The sequence below is a fragment of the Psittacula echo genome, assembly GCF_963264785.1.
Source record: "Psittacula echo genome assembly, chromosome: 7".
Lineage (NCBI taxonomy): Eukaryota > Metazoa > Chordata > Aves > Psittaciformes > Psittacidae > Psittacula > Psittacula echo.
The window spans coordinates 45,226,932-45,252,067 of NC_137740.1; the positions used below are offsets into that span (position 1 = coordinate 45,226,932).

Here is a 25,136-nt window from a genome sequence, read left to right on the forward strand (position 1 = left end):
TTTTGATGGGGTTTGATAATTTTATTAAATATACTACATCAGTATCTTGTACTCCATAATCTTTTGATCCCTCACACACCTGCTTAAAAATGTATTTTATAGAAAAACATCTGCAAAGTTAACACTAAAAAAAATACATATTACACACCTCTGGACAATCTGCATGTTAGCAAAAAATTCCTCTTACTACCTGACCCGGACATGTGCTTAAACAAGTAACATACTCATGAAACAGGACACACTCCTTGGAATATGGCACACCTCAAACTACTCAGACTAAAGGAAAACTAGTACAATCATGTTTAATTGCATCTAACAACAGAACAATAAAGCCGACACTTTTTACTCCTTTGTTTTTATATTTTTTCCAAACCCATTCCATTTGTTCTGTTCCCACCACAAAAAAACATCCAGTGATTATTCGTGTAAATCACTGTCCTTATATTGCATGAAGCAAACTTTGTATCAGCTGATCCATATTTACACTGAAGCATGCAAAGGGGGATACTGCAAGTACTTGCAATGCAAATCTGTTAAATACATTATAACTGAACAACAAGGTGTCCCTTTAACACTGCAATTCTAAAGCCTTTATTTGTGGTGGAAGTTTCCAGTGTATGAATTATAAAACAGCATACAATTCAGAAACAGAAACAAAGAATTTTGTGAATTGCTTGTATCTCCAAGAACAAAATCTTTCCGAGCTGTGTCTAGCGCCGAAACCAAAGCCAGCTGTTGAGTAGACAGAAAGCTACAGTTATTGAATACATGATCATTTCCCTCTTAGCACGCTCTTTGTTTTCTTCTTCCAGAAGTTGTAGGCGGCGATTAAGTTTGATTATCTAAAAATAAATAAAGGTTTTTAATAGTTCTTTAGAAGTTGTCAGACTTTCTAGAAGTTTCTGAATAGTCATGTAAAATTAGTATCTCAGACAGAAGGATTTTTAAATACTTGATAATTTGACTTTCTGCCTTCAATCGCTAGTGATCAGATCTTGCTGTCCCTAATAAGTAGGAACAGAAACAGAGCTGGGCTCTCCAGATTCCCAGAACAATATAGGATACGTGAGGGCAGTCCATGAGGGGTACAGAGAGGATTCCTCACTGTATCTGTTATGGATACCTTTGCAGCCACACAGAAAATGTGTTTCCCCGTTTTATTATCAACTAGTGCTTTACATACCTGTCGTCTTAAGGAAGCAGCATCTACAACTGTCATGTCATCTGGTGTTCCCTCAAGCATAGTATCAAAGCTGGAAAGACCAGATCTATCAAATAAGGGAGATAGTAGACACAAAGATTAGGAAGTACCAGATTTTATCAACATTGTAGTACATGTATTTTTTGGTGATGACAGAGAGAAAAATGATAAAAACTTTTTTTCCAGCTTTTACAGAATCATCTATTTCAATAGGATCCTAACTGAATAAAGCACAAACACACATGAACCAAGTTCTTGACTGAATCTAGGTATATGGCTCCCCACGTTTAAATATTTTTGAAGGTTCTCCATGCAGACAGAATTCTTGCTGTCATGTGGTCTCTCAAAAGACTCTTTCTAGTCATTTAACCAATTAATGAAACCTAAAAATTGTCTGAGTTAAAATGCCAACATTGCAAGAAGCCTGGCAACAGATTAGAAAGAACCAAATGAAGACTTGGAGAGAACTGGGTGTCTTATGCTCGGTACCTACTTAAATATCCCAAGTGGACACCTAGTGAGATGAATTATCTCAGTCACATTAATCTCAGTATTTTAGGCACAGAAATTTGCAAATAAAAGAGTCTAGTGCCAAGCCACTGCTTGCACCACTTTGCACAGTTTGTTCCTAGAGCACCTTTCAATTTTCTTAATGTAGTGATTCAGAGAAAGCATTACTCTAACCCCAGGGTTAGTTAATTAAATACAGCACATTTATTATTGGTTGGGGAGTGGCAGAAAGTCTGCATTGATCACCTAAACTGAATAAAATAATGCCACAGCTACCAAATTCTCAACAAAATACACCTAAAAGAATGTTTAGCATTTAATGACAGTTATTGGTCAACTTCAACTAATGTGAATACAAGTAGAATTCCTGAAGCTTGCAGAAGGCACTTACGGGCAGATACTACTGTTACACTGCATGTTCTTTCATCACTTTCAGCAAACTTCTATGGAACACCCTCAGCCCAGGCAAGATTTCTGACAAATTGTCAAGTTTCCCTGTATCATTACCATTGTTCATTAATATAATTGTTCATTAATGTATTGTTTCTAAATATCAATTGCTATTTCTAAATGAGAGTTGCATTAGCCTGGAGTTAGGCAACAAGAACCTTGAGCAACACTGTATAAAAGATAGGAAATTAATTATAGAATCACAGAATCAATTAGGTTGGAAAAGACCTTAAGATGATCAAGTTCAACCGCTACCCCAGGACTGCCAAGGCCACCACTACACCATGTCTCTGAGGGCCTCATCCACACAGTTTTTTAATGCTTCCAGGGACGGTGACTCCACCGCTGCCCTGGGAAGCCTGTTCCAATGCCTGATTACCCTCTCTGTGAAGAGATTTGATCTGTGTTTTTTTAGGTTGAAGGGTATACAGGGAGAGGGAAAACTTCTCCAGGTGGGATCAGGATAGAAACAGTTTTTAAGTAAGGGACAAGTCAAATAACTAATTGCCTGTCAATAGAGTCATAGCTGTTTTAAAAACACACTATGGGACAAAAAGGAAAAAAAAAAGTTTTGGCAACTCGTTTTTTAGAAAAATATTTCCTCATTAAGACTATTATTAATTTCATTCTAAGAAGACTTCAAACATTCACTTAATTTATGCTACTTATACTACTTGTAGTTCCTTCAGTTTGGGCAATATTAAAAAGAGCAAAACTGCTGGGGTTTGGATTTTCATTTCCTCAGTTGTGAAGCTCACATTGCTAACTCAGCAGTTACTTTAAAGTAAACTAAAGTTAATTATTATGAACATTCCTACTGTTAAAGTCTGCAGCTTTGCGCACACACACACAAATAAAGCAGGTTTTCCTTACTACTACAGCTCCACCGAAAGCCAAAGAGATTTCTGAGGAGGGTCTTTCTGCAGCCATTTTTTAATTGGTAGTAAATGGTAAAAAAAAAATCAGAAAATTCCACCAGGTCCAGGCTGCAGTTGTTCCTCACCATCTCTTGGGAAAAGCAGGGAGGTTCATCATTCCAGTGAGATGGGCACACCTCCCTACCAGGTCATACAAATTTAATATAAAGTCACTATATATCACTACTGCTCTAGCAACTTCCAAACCATTCCAGGTCTCATCCAACCTGGCCTTGAACACCACCAGGGATGGAGCATTCACAACTTCCCTGGGCAACCCATTCCAGTGCCTCACCACCCTCACAGTGAAGAACTTCTTCCTTATATCCAATCTAAACTTCCCCTGTTTAAGTTTGAACCCGTTACCCCTTGTCCTATCACTACAGTCCCTGATGAATAGTCCATCCCCAGCATCCTTGTAGGCCCCCTTCAGATACTGGAAGGCTGCTATGAGGTCTCCACTTTCCAACCCTAACTATTCTATGATTCTATGATTACATTGAGAAGGTTATCAGCAACAAATCCCTTGAGATAACCTCTTGGACTGTTACAAAAACTTAACTCCTGAGTTAGAGAAGAATCGCCTGCTTGAATCTAGTGTCTACTGAAGCACAAAAGTAATCTCCATTTCAATGAAGACACAGAAGCAGTGACAAATGGGAACAATAGATGTGGGACTTTTTTTTTTTCCCTTCATCCTGAACTATGTGTCAATCTTGCATCCAGTTTCACTAAAACAATGTCAATCCACCAAGACAATGGCTGTGAAAAGGCATCCAGCTCCAACTAACAATCACAGGCATATTACCTGAGAACACCTGGAAAAAAATAAGGTGACCATTCCATTCATCAAGATCAATTTTTCTAGCAATAACAATATGAAACTCACTGCTAAATACCAAATACTGGCAGTATACTGCTGATGTAATTCAAAAGCCTCCCCTGACACACTGAGTCAGAATTCTGCAGCTCATTGTATCTAATAGAGTGTCTTTGCAGTGAGGTCTTTGCAGGTGACTTGGATGAGTAAGGAATAAAGGCCTGAAGAATCTAAAGTTGAGAGGGCAGACAGAAATAAGCAGTGTTTTAAAATGAGGACACTAGACACAAGGGAAGCAGAAGTCTGAATTTTAGAATTTAAATTAGTGGACCATGACTAACCAAAAATACTCTTTACCTGGTGTTGTCATGATGAGGGTTAGAGGAAGTGGTAGCAGCTGACCCACCACGTAACACTGGCCTACAGCAGGTTTTTGTAGATAGAAAGCACAGGACAGAAACAGGAAATGACAAAGAGAGATAAGAGGTAAACCACATAGAACAAAGGAACATCAAAATTCTTCCACTCTAGATTGTATGATGTTTAAACACAATATATCTATTTATTTTGTTGTATATTACGCTCTTAATTCTCTGAAATTTAATCAACACTGAATGTTTAGCTAAGACATGCAGGCAAAGTTTTTGATGATACTGCTTCATTCATGGAAGACAAACTGTTGGAACAGAGGTTGGGGCGGAGGTTATCAGCCTTATAAAATAACCCTGGGAAACTTCAGGATAAACCTCACCCCCAGATCAAAACCCCATGCAACAACAATAAAAAAAAATAACCTTGTATCTACACGTACTTATAAAACCTTTTTAACCATCCTCTCTTCCCTCTAGGGAAATGGGAGATTTGTCTTTTCTTTATTCACCTATGCTAGATGTAATTCAGAAAATGTGAGCTAGTGTTCAGGAAGAGGTGATTAAATGCTTCAAGTAGACTGTATGAATATCCTTGCAAATGTTGCTCTTTCAATTTATTTTCCTTTTTTTTCTAGGCAGACAGGAAGAAAAGGTAGAGCTTTTTATGCTGCTGAAACTATGTATAATATAAATTAACTTTGCAATAAGAAGTTACTGTGTTTACAGAATACCAGCAGTACCTTCTATGGACAAAGGTACTGGACAAAGCTGGTTCTATGTGTTTTTCAGTACCTCTGGTAAGAGGCATTAGTGTGCCACATCTATGCTGTGTAACAAACCATTCAAGAGCCTGGAATCTTTTTTTCAGTTTCCTTCATTTTCCCAAAGCCAATAAGAGGTACTTGTACCATGCATTTAAACCATGTATACTCCAGGCTATGAAATAAAAGACAAAGAGAATCTAGGTAGGTGAAGACCTTTACAGCAGGTACATGTAGAAGAAAGAGGCTTGGTGCTGAGGTGGCTGGGAGAACTCCGTGGCCTGGCCTGAAAACAGGCAAAGAACCATGCAAAAATATCACAACCCCTAGTTTCATTTACAAGGACTGGAATCTAGGAGCCTTAGTAAACTCTGCTATCTGATACAATACTTACTGGGACTGGGACCTACTCTAATCAGCACCAAAAATGCATGCCACAATGTTTTCCCATCTTGTATGCAAGATAAACCAGTATGATGCGTTTTACCAAACAGAAACCCCCATTCTCAATATGTACAATAGGAGAATATCTTTACCTAAATGCATGAGGTCTTGCAGAAAGTTATCGAAAAGGTATTCCTATTTTTTAATCAGAGAAATAATTCAGCTAGCCTCAAGTCATGTCTGATGGATGCTAAACCTAAATACTCTGAGAAAAGAGTAAGAAATTCAGCAAACAGCAGCTGTGGAAAAGGTAGCAGATTTTTTCTCCAAACAGAAGTCACCTGTAACTGGTGGATATGTGAATGCCAGCCTGTCAGTATCCAGCAGGCACTTCCCACACCACCTGACATAGGACAGTATTTGTGTAATTAGAACAATAAGAGTCAAATGCTCTCTTAATTAACTCCTGGCCTCTGTGGTATTTTGTGGCAAACAAAGTTTTACAACTGTTGTAGAACTAATCAATACTTATTCATACTACCCTTCCCCAGGAAAGCCACAGGCCTGAAGGTAGCTGAAGGCTGTAACAAGGAACAAAACTAGAGCACACTCTGGAATCTGTGCAAATCAGAAACTTTAAATACAAGTCTTCAATCTCACTTTCCAACAGCCAGGCTGTTAAGAAGCTGCCCCTGATTTCTTCCTTTTCTTTGCAGTTACCATTTTATTTCTTTACAGGTGGACCCAAACAGATCACCAGAATATTCTCCTGCCTCTCCCACATTTTTTACTTGCTTGGTTTTATATATCAGCAACAACAACAACCAAAAAAAAAAAAAAAAATCATTCTGTAGATCACAGTGGCCTCATAACTGAGATCAGCAGCAAGTTTTTTGGTAAATACAGAATGCACAAGTATAATACAGTCAAGATATTAAATACATGGCCTTCTTGTTAAAAAGACATGATCAGAAGAAGACGTAGGTCCAAGGTGATGTATACTCAACACACTATTTCACTGCAAATACATCAGCAGCCTGTAACATGAATGGAATGCACAGTAATACAACTTAATCACAGTGGGAAAACAGACAATAAGGCAATAACCAAATAAATCTGGTCTTCCACTACTTAGAGTGGGGCATGCAGTGGAAATACCACACTAATGATGCAATCACAAACACATGGTCTGGGAGGAAAACAACAAAGTGTGGAAAATCTAGGTACCTGCATCCAACTTCGATCATTTCTGTGCACCACCGGGGACTTAGACCAGCATATTCTCTTTGTTCAGCAGAGGTAGCAGCTATGTCCACCTATTGCTGTACTTTAAAACCCCTCTGGAAATCTCAGAAAGGCTGTAAGAATGGGCACTAGGGCTTTACAGACATGTTCTGGACATTAACTGGGTAAAAAGCTCAGCTTCTGAAGTACAGAAAAGATTGGTGGACTGAAGAATCTGAGACTGGATGAAACTGCTCTTCTCACTTGTCTTGGCGCTTTATGCCTTTACTTCAACACAGCAAAGGGCTACTGCTTTTCCCAGGCTCCTGCACATTTGCAGACCATTTCATTTTAGTTTTGAACTGTATTACCACACTCCCAAGTCACATGTAGCCCTCTTCAATGGTGTTAACTCACATCCTATTTTAACGATATTTTTCATGGTAGCAATGACTTGCTCAGGATAAAGAGTGATCTCATAACACCTCAGGATATGATTATGTGCTTGAAGTCTGACATTTAAGGACAATGGCTTTTTAGAAACCGCTACCCTGAAGAAAGCCAATAGAAATAAATATCCATTTTTTTTTCTCCTAAATAAAAAGCTATTGATCCAAAAGATGAAGAATACAGTATAGATTTCAACACAACTCTATTCAGACAGGAAGTTGCCTTTCCTCCTGCATTTAAGACATCACTAAAATCCCCTTAAATGCATTTTCTGGTGTGTTTGCTTTTTGTTTGTTTGGGTTGGGTTTCATTTGTGGTTTTGTTGTTTGGAAATTTTTTCCCTTTGTTTTGATTTTGTGGCCTGGAGCATGAAAGATCAGTCTTTAAGAGACTGACACTGGGTATAGGGCCCTCCAGTCATTCGACAGAAACTGAAACAGCAGAATAGTTAGAACTGGAAAACAAAACTGACCTATTGCCCTTGTCCAAGCTGAAGGAAATGCAAGAGTAAACAGACAGTGTAAACAGTGATCATTAAATTGTTGCCCATTTAAATAGCCTACTATACAAGCAGTGCCAGCTAAGCTAGGCATAAGTCATTATCTGCAGCAGTACAATCAGCACCTACCATTAGCAGTTTTAGTAGACTGGAAAATAATTTTGAAAAAAAAAAAACCAAAACCAAACAAAACCCAAAAAACCCAAACAACCCACCCCACCCCTCCCCCTCCAAAAAAAAAAAAAAAAAAAAAAAAGCAAGCCATGAAACAGGTTAAAAATATTTCCAGTGAGTAACACAGATCTTTTTCATTTCAAAAGATCTCTTCTAGTATTAAGCATAAAATGTTTAAATAGATAAGGTTTGAGATAGAAAGCACATTACACAGAGCAAAAGAACAGAGTGCAGGTTTGGAGCAATTTAAAATGAACACTATTTTGCAACCATGCAAGTAGATCATCCAAATTTCACATTCCTAAGCCAGCTGTAGAATAGCGGTGGGTATCTAAACACCCAATCACAAAGAATACACTTTCACCTTACGGAAAATTTCATTATTTTGGCACCTATTTGTTCATAGGTGACTAGAAACAGGTTTCCTGGTTCTTCTAGGAAGGTTAGTAAGAACATCTCAAAAATTACCTGAAACCATGAAGAATAATGCTGGTTTTGAATGATTCATAACCCTAGAAATTTTCTGATAACTGAAGTAAGTTGAAAGTGTATGCTTTCCATGTGTATGTGTATGTTTTCCAGAATCCAAGAAAACATGGGGAAGATCATGCCTAATGGAAGCCAGGAATAAAACCTGTTAGCTTCAGCTGCAGACTGGGGGGAGGGTTAGAATTTCAGTCTCTATGTTAACAAGAACTCTTGGCACAGTATCCGTAAGTGCTATTATTCACAGACAGTAGAATGCCTCCTTTTCTGGTACCTTTAATTTCGTAAAACTTGTAATTCTATCTTTTTAATACTCACAAAGAGAAAAGGTATTACTGCTGTTCAACTGCTGATAAGCATCAAAGTTTTTTAAGTCCCAGTCTAAGAACATAAAGGCCAGTAACACTGGAGTTCTATACAAAATGTTAATGCGGGCATTTATATATTGTCAGGTCAGCAAACATGGGGAGCTACAGGAGGTGCTCGTTTGGAAAGTAACTGCAAACACACAGACATTCACAATAAGATTGGCTTGATAGTCACATTTTATTAGCAAAACAACTAGAAAGCAAATCACTTAACTTCACACTACTAGCTATGAGGAGCGCTACTGGGATATTAGCAAGCAGAGGCAGAAGGCAAATTTCAAAAGAACTTCCTAGCACAGGCCACGCTGATGGGCTGCAGGAGGAATGAGCTCTTCCTCACACTGTTCTTTCCAATTATCTCCTCTAATTCGATGTCTCGGCAACCTGTAGAGGTCTCAGCTAGCCCTGCACTAGAGACTGTGTGCCATTTTTACCTGACCCTCTGTGCTGGCATAGTATTGAAATGAAAATTGCTTTTGGTAAATTAATTTTGCCACTGTTAGTCTTTATAGATGTTTCTGTATTGTTAACCATACCATTCTTGTAACACTTCAAAGTGGCAAAACAGTCCAAGTGGGCAAAACTCCACAGAAGAGAATAGAAATACTGCACAATGATTGCCTTGAGTCTTGTTTTGGCTCATTACCTCACATTAGCTTACCCATAAAACCAGAGGCAGCATTAATCAGAAGAGCAAACAGCTTCTCAGTATACACTGCCTTTCTTGCTCTCAGCATCCAGCGAAGTGGCCACCATCAGTTGTACATCAATCAGATATAACTATTCCAAATATAAACTGAAACAGCCTAAAGTCTTGACACATTACCAAGAGCAGAGTCTACAAGGCTCTTGTAGAGTCTTATATTCTACCCTGTTTCTGCATATTAGTTTTAAAGCTTTATGACAACATCAACCCAATCTTACTGATTTGCACCACTGCTCACCAACAGAAAAGCAGAAGACAAGGCTAACTAATTTGCAAGGTTAGGGTCAAGTATTAATTGGAGAAAAGAGCTGACAATCTGGGAACAGCAAAATTGCTTGCAGTCACAGACCAACACTTCCTCTTTTGATTTTTATTTGGAAGAAAACCAAAATAATGCTATATTTGACTGAAACAGAAGCATTTTGAAATGTGAATTTTGGACAATTAAGTTGCTTATGGATAGTGGAAGCAAAGGAAAGCAAAACCAAATAATTTCATCTCATTATTTTGTCAACAGAAACCAAACTCCACTAAAAAGGAGAAAAGAAAAAACAAAAAGCAGCAAAAGCTGGCAGAATCAGTGACAACCAATCACCTGCGGTTTTCATCCAGCACATCCAACACCTGCTGGTAAGCCCTACGAGTGGAAGACTGGATAAACGACAAAATGCCACGAGCAGAGTAAAGATTAGTTCCATCTTCAGGTAACATATTGGGAGGACAGATACGAGCCTGTTGCAGTGATGGTGTCACACTGTTCGTACGAGCATAGTAAATGGAGAGAGAAATACTACAGTCAGATTTTAAATTAAAAAAAGCTTTTCAGATACACCCCATTCCAAAATACTTATTGCTTGCTTTTGGTTTACGCTTCTCCCACCACAATAAGGCAACACTCCCAAATTCTAGTAGCATTGGGATCATGAGCTACATTCATATATATTCTTCAAATGCAAGTAATATTCCAAGGACACAGTTTTGCTTTGTTATATAAGTTAGTTTTAGAAAGTCCTTGATCAACTAAATCTGTACCTGTTGAAGTCAGTATTCAAGTCCTCACTGATATCAGAGAGACAAGTGTTTTAAAATCACTGCCATTTAAAAAATAAATCTTACACATCTCTTTTCAAAACACACGACTTTTTCAAATGAGACTCTCACACAGCCTCTTCAACAAAATTTTTCTTCAAGAGGCGACTAAAGATGAAGATCGTATTTTGTTCTGCGCTTTGATTTGCACTGAACAAAGGTTAAAGGCAACTGCAAGAAATTCCAAAGCAAGCACAGAATTCATATCCCTGGGACAACAAATGACATGATCTGGCTTTTTGACTAGGATGCAAAAGTAATAGTTAAAATACACAGGACTGAAATTCAAACATGACCACTTGGATTATACAAACCTCATCTCTGTCAGACAGAAATTAGTTCTGATAAACTGCTTTTGATTTGCTCATGCTTCTTTACATTCAACCTGACTTTACCCACATTTTCCTTCACACATCAAGACAAATTGCTAATATATTTTATTCCAAGAATAAGCATTCATAATTCAACACATTTCCTTGCTACTTGTGATTTGCTCCAGCAGTTTTTGAATTTAGAATGTCAGTCTTCCCACTTTTGGCATTTTAAAGAAATTAAGCAAAGCATTAGTGGCCACGTGCTTGAAAGCTGGTTTGATACTTGGATAATCTCTGGATGGGTCATGACTCTATGGATACTCTTATTTTGAAGACAGCTGCTCTGCAACTGGCTGGCACCAAGATCATAAAATAGAGTAAGAAAGAAAATTCAATTGAAAAAAGGCAGATTCAAAGCATGTTACGTCACCCACAGGAGAGTTCAGCCATCTCGTGCTTCAGGAGACACGCGAAGACAGCAGTGGCTGGTGCTTGACTTAAACTGGTCATTACTTACTACCTACGCTGCAAGTATCTTTTCATGCTGCTGTAGGGTACATTTGGACAACAGAAAGTAAAAAGAAAAAGACATCAGCAACATCTGTGTCTTCTTTACAACTTTTATCGCTCTCCAGGACTTGTAGTATCCATCTTTCTTCTGTACCTATGATGACTTCTAGTTTGCAATCAATGGCAGTCATCACACCCATACATTATACTTTTGAAATGCATTGGAAATGCCAATATTCACTAGAAAAATACCAAGAAGCAGGGGCAAGTACAGAAATATTGCCACTAAAGTGAGTTTGTGAAAATTTCTACTCCTTCGTGGATTTGCTGGCTTGAGGCAAATGAGGGTAGAGTTGCAGGCTTGAACTCACAGCATGTTTTATATTAAAAGTATTTTTTCCTATTCATCACTTCAGAGATCTACAGAATAGATGGAAAGACAGCTTAAGAAAAAAAAACTTAAACAGTATTTAGACATACTGCAAATTAGAAGATGTTACAGAATTCCTGCTGTCCAGAATGGCATTGCTGTAAATACCACAGTAACGTTATTTGCATACAAAGTTTTCTGTAGCTGCTGAAGAAAATCCCTCCAAACTATTTAACTAAAACTGCACAAAATTCTCTAGAAGAAAATTAAAGTTACATGTTGGATTAAATGATCTTACAGGTCCCTTCCAACCTAAATGATTCCATGTGCTGATTAAATAGAAACTGTGTTTAATAGGCAAAATTCAAGGCAGGCTTCAGAACTGGATAATTCCTAACCCTGTGGTCTAGTCCCTGCACTACTTTATACTTGTTGTTTATAGGTAGCTTGTAAGAAAAGGCAGTTTCAAGAGTTTACTTCATTTTAAGATATTATTTAATTCTTACTTAAGAGAATATTTAGTTTGTTAAATTATTTAATTATTTAAAAGATTTAAAGCTATTTGCTCCTGGATATGAGCTAAACTGTACAGCTACATGAAATTACTCGTATCTTCTCCGTAAGTCTACTGCTAATTTTTACATCCTTTCTAAATGTGCATAGTTTGAATGGCCTCTCTCTTCCTTTATGTTTGAAAGAAGGAATAATTCTATGAAGGCCTCAAATGTCAGGATTAAGGAATATAGGGGAAAAAAAATTCCACTACAAGGAAAATCCTGTAACATTTAGTATGACTACTTATCGTAAGACCTTGTGGCTATCCCCCTTCTCTCTTCCATTTCTAGCTAAATGGTCATACTCCTAGGTATATTTTTGTTTCCAGCTTCTGAAAAAGAATGCTATATACAGCTCCAGACACTTATTTTAGCACTCTCTAGTTACAAACACCAGTCAACTCCAGAGTCTGGAACCAAAACAAACACAGAATTGCAGAAATTGCTACGGAAGATCACAGTAACATTCTATTATATAGTTTTTAAGCTTAGTATCTCCCCTAAATCTCCTCAAAGCATGTGTGATGTAAGGAGGGTTTAATTTAGCTATTTCTTGGACTTACAATTCTGGAAGTATTAAATGAGAGGTAAACAGATTAAACTAATTAAGGTTACTTTAAATTCAACCACACAGACTGTATTCTTGTTACAGAGGGGCACACCATCACCTTTTCCCCCTCAGCTTGCATGAAGAACAGAATTTCTCAAACTGTGAAATTGAATGCTCTAGAGATGTGTTTTCCTGAGGGAAAGGCTGGAGCAGGAAAAAAATTCAATGCCATCCCCTTTTCCATGCACTCTTGGTGGTTTATCGATTTCCAGCGTGCAAGTGGAATCCTTGCTTTCACCACTGGCTGACAATGGCTACCAAAAAACTTTGATTCTCCAGCTATTCATAAACAACCAAAGAATCAAGCAAACTTAAAGAAAAATGAAATTTCAAAATAGCTTTAAAATCAGTTCTTAGTTAAAGCTGCCCCTTTCACTTCTTGTCAGGTATTTTTCCCTATGTTCTTTACACAGGAAAATTATTTGGCCAAGTTTGAGAAACCCTGTAGAAAAATTAGAAACCACACATACAGTGCAGCAAAGGCCGTTTCAAATTTTAAATTCTGAACTCCAGATACTTAGAAGATTAGTATTGCACAGAGCAACATAATTAAACACATTCTTGATTTTCATATACTAAGTAACATTTAGGCTTACGTGTAATCCTTAGTCGAAAGAGGTGACTGGAACCGTGGCATTTTATTTCTTGAGACAGTATCTGATCTGTGCCACCTTGAATAATAATTGTAATCTCTTAAGTAAGCATCCTTATAAAGGGATTATAATTTAGAGAGCTGTCATTACTGCTACACAGCTGGATAGTTACTGTAAAGCAGGTGCCTACTTGTTAGTCTCAGGGTTTTTTAAAAGCATTTGAGAATTACTGTCTTTGGTGAAACTCAACTTCCAAAAAATTCCCAGATCTGTCTCTGCATGCAACTAGATGACAAGGAGAGAAAGACAACAGAAAAGAAATAACTGTTTGTACCATGTAAAGAACACTGTGATAGACAGCAGCAAACTTTTTCGCTTCAACATAACAAATTATTCCAGAACATTTCATCCTGTCACTTTGTAGGTCATGCACTGGAATGTGCACAGTAGATCTGAACATTCTGTCCAAGGAGGACAACAGTGTCCTTGATTAAAACTTGAGTATTATAGTCCCATTTAGAAAGTAAAGTTTTTAAAAGGCAATGCCTTCATATACCTTTTCAATAGAGTCCTCATCATGGCATCCAAGTAGACTATCATGTCTATCAAGGAAGTAGAATCAAGGAGGTATGAGTGAGAGATGCAAGCATTAAGAAAAAAAAAAATCCAACAATAAACCAAAAGGGTTTAGTGTTTGTTATTTTTTTCATAGGAATTAAATATTTCAAGTAAAACACAGACTCTCTTTCCTGTTTGAAGATGTGAACCAGACACCAACAAGCACAGGAATAAGGAGCTGATCTTTGTCAAAGACATTATATGAACTTGTAAGTCAAGCCAGTTTTGATGAAGCAGCAATGTGTCATGACAGTAATTAGAACAAAGATTATCACTTTTAGCCAACAACTGGAAGTAACTTTACAAGCAGATGGTTTCTTGTGGTTTTGTACCACTGGAAAAAATTAGGACTTCTAGATGACAAAGAAATTTCAAGGTGATCTAAGTAACAGATGTACAATTACATTTCCTGTGGTGTAAAGAATACATTTGTAGTAGAATTTATCTACTTAAATGGTTTAATTTGTCAACAAGAAAGCTAAACTTAGAAGACATGCATCACATTTACTGTGAATCTCTATTAGAGATAGTAGTCCATGAACTAGGTGATACCTAGTACTATCTAAGGTAGCATAATTTACATCAAGCAGGTAGGTTTTCTTGTAGTACCTATTTTGATCCATACAATAACACTTCTGCATGGGCAGCTTCTCTAAGTATCACAGTGAAAGCAGAATGCCTCCTTACTAATTTTGTTTGTAGAATCACTACTTCTGGTTTTATTTACATGAAACTTGAAGATTTTCCTTTTTTTTTTTTTTTGTACACAGCATATGTCCTGTGGCCCAAATTGTGAGGAAACAAGAGCCAAGAGATATCTTTTTGATGAAGTACAAAAGGCCAAATTTCTGTGAGCCATATAAATTCCACCATGAACACTGTGGTTTTTGTAATCTGAATTCACAGAATATTCTCCTGAGAGTTAGCCAGGTACATAGCCACATTCTTCACTTGGAGACTGACAAAACTTGGGTGAGGGAGAAATGCCAGACTTGGTATCACTGACAGTGCCACAGCATGTTCAAAGTGATTTCTTTTTTTGGATCATACTGGTTCAGAAGGTCAGAAGCAGCAATGATGACAGAAAAAGAAGCAATTTCTAGGAACCTCAACGATTTCAAAGTGGATGGTCTACACATTAGGCACAACAAGAAAACAAGTACTTGGGAGGCCAAGAGATAAATGACGTTCTACTAAAATACACTATCTGCAGGTCAGCAAGTATGGATGCTGCACTGAAGATTGTTAGCTTCTTCCACATGGGCAGAAGAGAGTGAAGATACAGCAGGCTCAGTATTAACTAGCTGTTATTTTTCATATAAACAAAGAGAAAAGAACCTGGATCAATCTAAAGCTTACATAATTTTCTTAAAAGACACTGATAATGGAAACTGCTTGGCATCAGAAGTTTGCCATTATTTGACAGACCATGCAGGCACTAGCATGGACATCAAGAGAAGAAAACTAATCTCCAGATCTGTCATAATTCCCTGGCTTTTGTAAAAGATAAACTGAGTCACAGATCACATCCTTTTTAAATTTAAAGGATTCTGGGTGCATATTGTATTGCTAAGCCTCTGGAGGACTGCTAGTAGGTTCATAAACTGGGACAGCAAATAATATTCAGACCATTTAAAAACAGTAACTCTCTATATAGCTACTGACCAACAGCAAAGCACACAGGTGAGTTTTACAGAATTAGGATTTTCAGATTCAAGAAGTCCAAACATATGTGAGAAATCTGACAGCAACTGGATACATCCAGTCAGAGCTGATTTTGACAGTTTCTCAGATGTCTGACTGGGCAGACACAGCCCATGACTTTCAGAATACTAAACTAACCTGGGAAGCAAGGATAATGGAATTTCAAAAAATCCAAGAATTCATATACCATCTGTTTTTCCTTTAAATGCAATACATGAAAGAGTGGCAAAGCAGAGCTGGTCATATGGAAGGGGTGACCTTTTTCACAAGGAGCTTCCATCACACGAAGGCCATCTATTTCAGCAGGCATCATGTGCAAACTATCAGATAGGCAAGTTAAGGCTATTCCTATAGTGAAATTCTAGTATGTCCAGTCCCACAGGACATAACTGGATGATCACAGGATACCACAGGGAACTTGGGCACTTAGTAGGCTTTGGAGACAGAGTTGGTCAGGAGCTTAAGGATATGAATCTAGTTTTGCCAGGTCAGCAAATAGATATAACTCAGCAGACTTGAGTACCTAGATATGTGCAATCTGTAAGCTTTTATGAAACAAAAGTCTGATTAAGAAAGAAGATATGCAACAATATTCCCATGAAGATCTGGAGGAAGAGAAGAATTATAACATGTCTTGAACATGCATCAGAGTACATTTATCAGTTTTAGACTAACATGAAGACTAGACAAATATGAAGTACATACATTACCTCCTGGTGCTCCTGCTGTAAACAGAAAACACACTTCTGGGGCATTATTCTATTTTAGACTAAAAATAGGTAGACTCTAAGTAGGCCATGCACTTATTTCCCTCTAGTTACTGAAAATGAAGTTTATGGTGATTTAACAATGTGTTATACAGTCTACATTGGGACAGATGAATACCATCTTTGAGATCTTAGATTTAAGATACTTCCAACAAGGGAAAATATTCTTTATGGTAGCTATATTAAAATTTATATATAAAAGATTCCTAAGTGTTACATTGCAAAAAGTTATTGCCAGATGGAAATACGCTATCTCTCAGAATAAACGTTGAATAATCAAGGATTATCATATCAAATAAAAAAAATATATAGATCTTCATTACTTCACAAAGCACCATAAGAATTGCTACCTCAGATGGTAACATTAGATGAAGTTTCCAATTCTAAATGCTACTTGACGTTTTGGTCTCAAAAAATTAAGATATATACTCACAGATTCTAATACATTAAGTACAGAGAATAAGTAGGTTTTAGTTGGTTTCAAATCTTTATGAATACATATATTCCTTCTTCTGTGAAGGAAAACTGTTACAATATGAACAAGGAGAGAACTAGGAACATGTTGATGCACAAAGAACTCAAATTCCTGAATATTCGGGGGAAGGAACAGGGAATTATACCAGCTCAGAAACTGAAGTAACAATTTACAGTAACTGGTGAAACCAGCTGTGAGCCCACAAACACTGCAAGAAAATATTTCATAAATGAGTCATCTCCCTAAACAAAAAGCATAAAAATTAAGAAAAATGCTGGCCTTCTGATCTTTAATATTATGCACTTGCCACAACATACAAAATATTAGTTGGAAAAAAACCCAAATAACAAGGACATAAGGAACAACAAAAATATGCAATAGAGCTGGAGTTGTGCCCCTGCACCCTGTTGTTCTACTCACATGGAATCATTTCGGGCCAGCTGGCCATTCTGTCGAGCGGCATTTTCACTCATGGAACGTTCTCTCTTCAGTCTTCCCACTGCACGGATCTGCGTAAAAAGAGAGAAAGGAGAATATAAAAGACAGGGAATTCCAGGAGGCACTTAATAACTTGCATTGGAGATTTGCAAGTTAGATCTGCCTGCAGATACAAAGGCATGTTTTCATGTTTCACAGTGATTAGGAGGAAGACAATTTGTGACAGGATCTGATGCTGGTAACACATAAAACCAAGATATAAACTTGCTGCAATCCCATTATCTATCCATGTGATCTACTTCCTATCACCAGAGAGAAATCTAGTTCTACTGTACCAGTCTACAGAGTATTAGCTTCCTAAATATTTTTCAGTTTTTAACACATCAGTTACCATCATCCACCTAGATGCTAAGGTTATACCATTCTTTGAAGTCATTTTTCAATTTTGTTAAAACTCACTAACTCTATGTCGTGTCATCTGGTCATGAATCCAAAGGTTAACTATACGTGTTAAAAGAATCTTATTTTCTGATAACCTGCAAATAGAAAAAAATCTGCACCTTTCTCTTTAATCAAAAGGATTTTTTTTTTTTTTGTAAAAGTATTTTAAGTAGTTCTAATTATGAACTTGTAAGTACTCTGGAAGTACTCTGTAAGCTTACTGAGCATGGCAACCCCTAGCCATCTGCCAGTTAAATACAGAACTTCAGAGTCATAATTAGAACTACTACAATGCTAATAAAAATATATTTTACATTTTCCTAACTTATGTTAGCAGAAAGTAGATCTGCACCACAATAAAGAAATCACCGGTTATTTCACTTTCTTTAATGGAATGCTTCTCAAGTGAAGAAAAAAAAACAAAATAAGTACTAGCCTCTTCATTCTGAGGTGTCTGCTGTAGAGGTTTTTCTAGGTCCAAAAAATCTAGTGGTCGATCACTAAGCGAAATAACACGGGGAGGAGTTTTCAATGCCAGTGGTTTGAACGGAGTAGACTGAAGAAGGTCAAGGTCTGGTGGTCTGGAAAATGGAATGTCTTCACTATTACCTGCAAGAACATTAGTTGTCAACAGAAAGCAAGCTGCTCTGAGGCATGAGGGCTAATGTTCAAAAAGGTATCACATCAGTTACTTCCCCTGACTATGCTAAATAGTTAAGCATGCCTTTAACACGGCTTGTATGTTAAAAACTATGGTTAAGGTCTCATCAAGACCATATTAATTAGCACTTATCTGAGCAGTTTCTCTGAGAACAGTGATTCTGAATAATCCAGAGCAACACCAATTGTTATTGCAAGTGAGGGCACTTTTGATCTCAAGACATACTTCTATTAATAGCATATTTGGTTAGAAACAAGGCGACTAGAGATATGAAGATGTCACTCTTTCAATGCAAAAAATTTATGCATGTCACACATTTTACAAATTATAAGCAGTTCCAGATCTGTCACTGTAAATCTCATGACCATAAATCCTAAAGAAGTATTAATAGATTCCACCAAATAATAGACAGATCCTTAACATAATTGGCATTCTCATTATAATCAAACACATTTTGTATGTTTAACATGTACATCCCCAGAACTTCTCATAGTTACTTTAGCTTTTAGTAAATTAAAAAACATCAGGCGTAAATAAATAAACCTTTTCTTCTGCAGTAAGATAAAAAGTCAGCAATTAAACTTCCTGTTCATATTTTGTTAAATGTCTCCACTACAAGCTGTACCAAAACTATGCATGTAACATTTTCAGAGTTTAAGAAACTTCCCAAGTCAAAGTTCATGTACAATAAATTGTAAACCACAAGGTTTTTATTTAAAAAAATATATCTATGAATATTTTTGCCCATCCAGAAATTTAGGAAACTATTTAAATTTTCACCTATTGTTCTTTTATTGAGATGGAGACGTACCTGCCACTACAATCCGCTCTGGAACCTGCATAGTTACACTGGCATTCGGAAATCCTTCCTGGTCGCTCTTCTCAAGGTCAGCATTTTGAGGAGCTACTTTGAGCTTTTCTGGGACCCTCATGCGCTGACTGATTCCTTCGGTGTATTCCATTTCATACTGAAGGCGATTAATTTCTGCCATCTCAGCAGCTGGAGATGGGAATGCAGCCCCAGTCATTCTGACAAAAGAAAAGCAAAAGCTGTAATAGCAATACAGGAAACCAGCAGAAAGTACGCAAAGGAAGCTCTTCATTCCAATTACAGGGCAAGTGATAGATGATCCTAAATAAACAGGCTTATTTTGAGAAACAAGTTATGTGATAAATTTCATAGGAAGTGTGGTCAGAAGGAGTTGAGAGGTGAGGGCCATGACAGAAGAAAAAAGGGATGCTGTAGGCAATGCTCAAAGCTGTACTGAGGGTCCTCAAATTGAGCTGTGACAAAACAACCCACAAATTCTGCACGGAATTTACTACTCCTGCACTGGCTGGCAGAAAAAGAAACACAAACCAGCAAACCAGGAAGAACTGGTAAGATCAGTATTTTCAGATTCAGTGTACTGGGATTTGAGAAAATGAAGTCTTACAAAACTGCATGTTGAAATAGGGGAACAAAAGAAAAGGCTTGGCTTGGGCAGCAGCTTTCTGCTCGATGCCAGTCACCCAGATCTCACTCCATCTTACAAGGATAAAGTTCCTTATCAACAGCCTGTCACATCAGCTTGCAAACCTACCATATTCATAACTCATTCCCAATCACAGGCAACCCTGTAAACTTCTCACTTCTGAATTTTTCTGCAAATTGATATCTTACTTTTGCAGAGCAGATATAAGATGCACAGAGAAAGAACAAGACTTTATTTAAACCTAGAAGGGTTTGCCAATACTTTATATATACATTTTCCTAGAAAAATAAGGGCATTTCATATGCAGGGGAATTTCCTAGAAACTGGGCTGTGAGAAACCCTAACATGGTAATTGCTGGGAGCTGTATCAAAGACGAAGATAACTGGGTTTTTTGAGGTTTAAGGTTGAGAGAAAAATCCTGGAGCTGCACTTGGAGGTGGGCTGGAAAGAGGCTGCTGATAGAAGCCCTGGGCTGGAAAGGGAACTCAGGTAGCTGGGAGAAGTAGTTCACCTGGGCAGTGGCCTAGCTGATGGCTCAGACTGAGATTATGGTTATGGCCTCCGTTCAGAGAGGGACATCCTGGAACTGCAGCTGGAGCAGGGCTAGAAAAGGGCTCCCAGCAGAAACTATGAGCTGCAAGGAATACATGGTTGCGAGAATCTTTTCATCCACGCAATGGCTGAGGGGCCTTGTCAACAGCTCAGACTGAGGTAACAGTTATTTTTAGGGTTAGGATTGAGATAAATATGTATTTCTATTCATCCATTTACATACACAATATGTGAATATAGTTTACTCTAGCAAGAAATCTTTTAGTGCTTTAAGTAGTTCCCTAAATGAAGTAATCTATCTTCGCAAAAAGGCAGGTTTTGCCATGATAATTGCAACTACATTCTTTTACTGATTTTGGCAGCAAGGCCACATCTGCTGCTGCGTGTGTGCTTTTATATGCTGAGCATGCAGAACTTAGCACACAAAATGCCTCAGTGCAGACCATTATCTGGCAGGTGAGACATACCAAAGCTGTTCCTCATACAGAAGCAATACTTTCCATGTTTATCAGTAAAACCTCAAACTAATAACAACCTTCAGACAACAGAAAGAAGCACACAGAAGGATCTGGATTGTGTAACACTATATTAAATGCACACATTTAGCATATTCAGGATGTGATCTATTTGCCAATCCATCTTGGGATCCTCAGTGTTATTTTCAGGACTTCCTACCCCTAGAGATCAAATGAAAGAATCTCATTCATCTCAAAAGTCTCACTGTAATACAGTAGGAGAACGAGGGGTCAGGCAGAAGGCAAGAAAGTCACTGTTCTGTGTAAACTTAAAAAAAAAAAAAAAAAAAAATTTAGCAAGGAAATACCTGAAGTGATGCAGATTTAATCCACCTGCATTAACTTCTACTGTTTGTATTTATCTAGTGAAAGAAACTGGAAAAACCCATTTAATTAAACACTTTACAGGAGCTTAAGAGGTGCTTAAGTAGCTCTGTCACTTCAAAATTCTTAATATTCTACTTTGGGGGGTTTCTGTTTCTGCAAACTCTTGCAAGACACTTGCTAGATCAGCCAGTGACATGAACGAAGTACACAGTCTTCTGACATTTCCACATTCCAAAACATGTTTTTCATTTCAAAACATAGTCTATGATCAGCAAATCATTCCCAGTTCCACAGGAATAAAAATCATAATGTCAATAAAGAGACTGAATATCTACTGGCAGCAGCTTAAAGAATAGTTACGGCTCACAAAAGTTGACAAAAGGTGTTTCACCACCGCTTGTTCACTTTCTCATATGGAAATACCAGTATGGGTTTAATTTTCACCATCAAGCATCACTACACTGCAGCAGTGTTTACACCAGTTTTCCTAAAGCCTGGCATTGCTTTGTACATAAGTGACAACTGCTTTCCAGCTGTAAGGTAAAACACGCACAAAAAGAAACCAGCGTTAGAATGGTTGCTTTACAAACTATTTATAAACTAAATAGCACTGTGTGGGTTTAGCTGCACTTGCCAAGGACCTATAGATACAATACCTCCACGTCTTACTACTCTTGCCTACTTCTCATCTACTTTGCATATTTGTATTGCAGAACTGTATTTGCTTTCAAAGTGATTTTAATTTTTACCCCTTTTACAAAGGAACAGCGAAACAGGAAACAGTGAGATTTCAGCAACAGAAAACTTCAAATATTTAAATAGAGCTTGCAAAGAAAATCCTGAGCTATTTAAAGATAACAGAAATCAAGCTTACATTTTCTGTAATGTTCCCGTTACACAAAAGCATTTTATAGAATTCATGAATAATAAATTGGGGAGAAGGATGGTCTTAAAATTGATATTTACAGAACTAAGTAGCTCTAAAGAAGCATGAAGATGAAAAAGAAGTGTAAGAATGATGAGACAATAATAATACTATTACAATCACAGGATAAAGGACAGAGAGCAGCTGAAACGCGAATCACCATCAGAGGCGAGGATAAGGGAAGAGACAGTTACATAGGATGAATTATATGTGTTCAGAAAGACAGAAGGGTACCTCCCTCTGCTAAAAAAGGACATCAGCAGAAGAGATAGGGATGAAGCAATGCATAAGAACCTGAAGGATGACCATTCATCAGTATTCTGGCAATAATCAGACATCAGCCGTACCTGTGCTGCAACTGGGAATGTTATGCACACTGTGGATGACCAAGTTAATCAGATATGTGAAACCAAGTACCGATAACAGGACAGCTGTGCCAGCACTGAGATCAGAGCAGGCTTTACAACCTACATCTAATTGTAACTTCTCCAGCTACCATGCTGCTTGCTGCTGATGTGGATACTTAACAGCTAGTCTGTTCAAGTACACATAAGCTACAAAGTGCTCCTGTGGCAAGTGTCTAAGATATCCTTTGACAAGTAAAACGGAAGAGGAAGACAGCACTATAGCACCTAAAGGACCCTATTATGGGACCCTAAAATAGTCAGAACATGTATCACAGAAGCATGTGATTGGAGACTGTGAAGTAAACAGAACTATTTGAGGGAAGGGAGAGCTGGGTATAGGCTAAATGCCAAAAGTTGTTCTGCACAGTTCGGTTGCATGCTTTGAACCTTGGAAATTCATCACCCCCTCTCCTTAGCACAAGGATGACATGAACCAAAACATGTATCTATTACACAGGATCAAAGCAGCAGAATCCCAAGAACATTAGAGGCTGGATTCCTTCAAGTTTGTTTTACTACAGCTGGAGGTTTTAACACAAAACATCTTTTATTTTACTCTTAACATTAAAAATACCGAAAACGGTAGGAGGAAAGCCATGTCCTAGTCTGACAACCATTTCTCTGAAACAACCACATATTCACTGGGTTGCGACACCAGCACAGACGGGCTGGCCCCGTTATCTAAACGTTTCCAGTAACAAGCTAGAAGCACAAGGCTGGGAGAGCTGGGAACACTGGCAGTGCGGGACTGGGCACTGAGAGGGATGGGGCGGCCACCAACGAGGCGACAGGCGGAAGCGCTCGGGGAGCTGAAGAGTGCGGCGGCTGGGGTGAAGGGATTAGGGGGGTGGGGGTTTGCAGCGGCGAGGCACGAGGCGAAGAGCCGGACTGGGGCACCAGCAGGAGGGAACCTGCTCCCCAGGGGCACGGCTGAGATAGGACACGGTCGCTGGGGGACGACACGGGCTAAGGAGGGCAGATCGTTCTGAGAGATCAGGGAAAGGGCAGGCTCGCCCCCGGAAGCCCCGCGGTCAGGCCAAGGCCCCCTGGGACAACCTGGAGACGCTGCCGCCAGGCCCCGGCAGCCCGTACTCACCCAGAGAGGCGGGAAGTCGGCTGGCGACCCTGCCGGGCCGTTCCTGCCGCGCTCCGGACTCGCTGGTGGATGAGGAGGGATGGTCGTTAAGAGGCGCGACACGCCCTCACCCCACCGCTCAGGTAAGACGCAAATCCCGGCCTGCTTGTCCCCATCAGGCTCCCGTAAGGACTGCCGGGCCATAGACCTCGCGTCATGTGACCGACAGAGGGCGGAAGCCACTCTCGCTGCCGCCTCGCGTGCGCGGGAGCCGGAGGGCATCCATTTTTAGTGAGGGAAGGCGGGAGCTGCGCAGGCGCTCTGGGGCGCGTCCCGAGTCCGCAGAGCAAGGTTACAGCGGTGGAGCGAGACGTGTGGCCGGCCACGGGAGGTGGTGGCCTGCGTTTCGCGGCACAGGCCTCTGCACGGAGAGTCTCTGTTTAGCAGGCTCTTCCCCGAAGCTTTTTGTCGCCACCTCCCTGTATGCGCAACGATTGCGCAGCGCGGTGCCGCCCTGGAACAGGGGGGCCTTGTGCCTCTGTAGCTCCTAGGTTGAGCATGGCTGGAACTAGTGGTGCCCAAGGGGAAGGAACTTACTTAAGGCAATGCTCGCTTCAGAGCAGTGCCACCACACGTGCTGCTTCTGTGCCCAACAGCCCGCTCCTGCCAAAACCGTTTCTTGCAACCCGGCCGTCTGCAGAGGGTTGACTGTCAAGAAGCAGAGCTGCTCAGTATCTCTGTGCGGTGGTGGATTAACATACTGTGTAATGTGTATGCAAACATGAAGTCTAATTACGTGTTAACTGGGTGGAAAATCTAGCTTGGCGTGTGAGGAACCTGGCACACCACCCGGCTGTGCAAGGGCAAAAGGCCAGTTGCTTTAAGGAGCATTTTCAAAGAGTGAGGTAGTTGCCTAGCTACCGCTCAGAGGCAACTGCACACTTCACAAACCTCAGGCGCTAGTTCAGCTGCACGCCAGACGGGCTGGTAACCTTCATGGCAGCTGCCCTGTGCAACGGTGGCTTTCTTATATCAATTGCCATGCCACTAGCATGACTTAAAATGTGTCAGCAAATGTGGCTGATGGAGCCATCCATTTCCTGCCCCACTTAATAATTCTGACCAGCCAGATGCATCTCCTTATGTCAGCAAAACACTTCCAAGGCCCCGGGGTGACCCTTACTGAAACTGGCATAGCAGCATCGGCTGTCTCTGAGCCACTGTTCTCTTGAGGTGCAGGTTATATCAATTTACTATTCCTTAAAGAAAAATAAACCTCTAGATTAGCAGATAATATTTTTAAAGAAAATAGCCTCTGAGCTTTCCCTCTGTTCTCCTTTATGGTCACAGTAACATTTTGGAGGTCAAAATGAGCAGCCAAAAGTACTGAAGCA

The 25,136-nt window shown here is 39.1% G+C and overlaps 1 protein-coding gene across 7 annotated transcripts; it reads right to left on the minus strand.

Annotated features, from left to right (window-relative positions):
• MFF (mitochondrial fission factor) lies at positions 1–23,945 on the minus strand. Of its 7 annotated transcripts, XM_080622892.1 has the most exons (9): positions 23,764–23,945; positions 19,277–19,494; positions 18,241–18,413; positions 17,346–17,434; positions 13,365–13,439; positions 9,917–10,075; positions 4,256–4,318; positions 1,184–1,268; positions 1–842 (listed from the first exon to the last, which is right to left on the minus strand). In XM_080622892.1, the coding sequence occupies exons 2-9, from the start codon at positions 19,491–19,493 to the stop codon at positions 711–713; spliced, it is 993 nt and encodes a 330-aa protein (XP_080479018.1). In that variant the 5' UTR covers position 19,494; positions 23,764–23,945; the 3' UTR covers positions 1–710. The 7 variants fall into 7 exon arrangements, with proteins under 7 accessions (XP_080479018.1, XP_080479020.1, XP_080479019.1 ...); XM_080622894.1 differs by lacking the exon at positions 13,365–13,439; XM_080622893.1 differs by lacking the exon at positions 4,256–4,318.
• Positions 23,946–25,136: the final 1,191 nt, after the last annotated feature.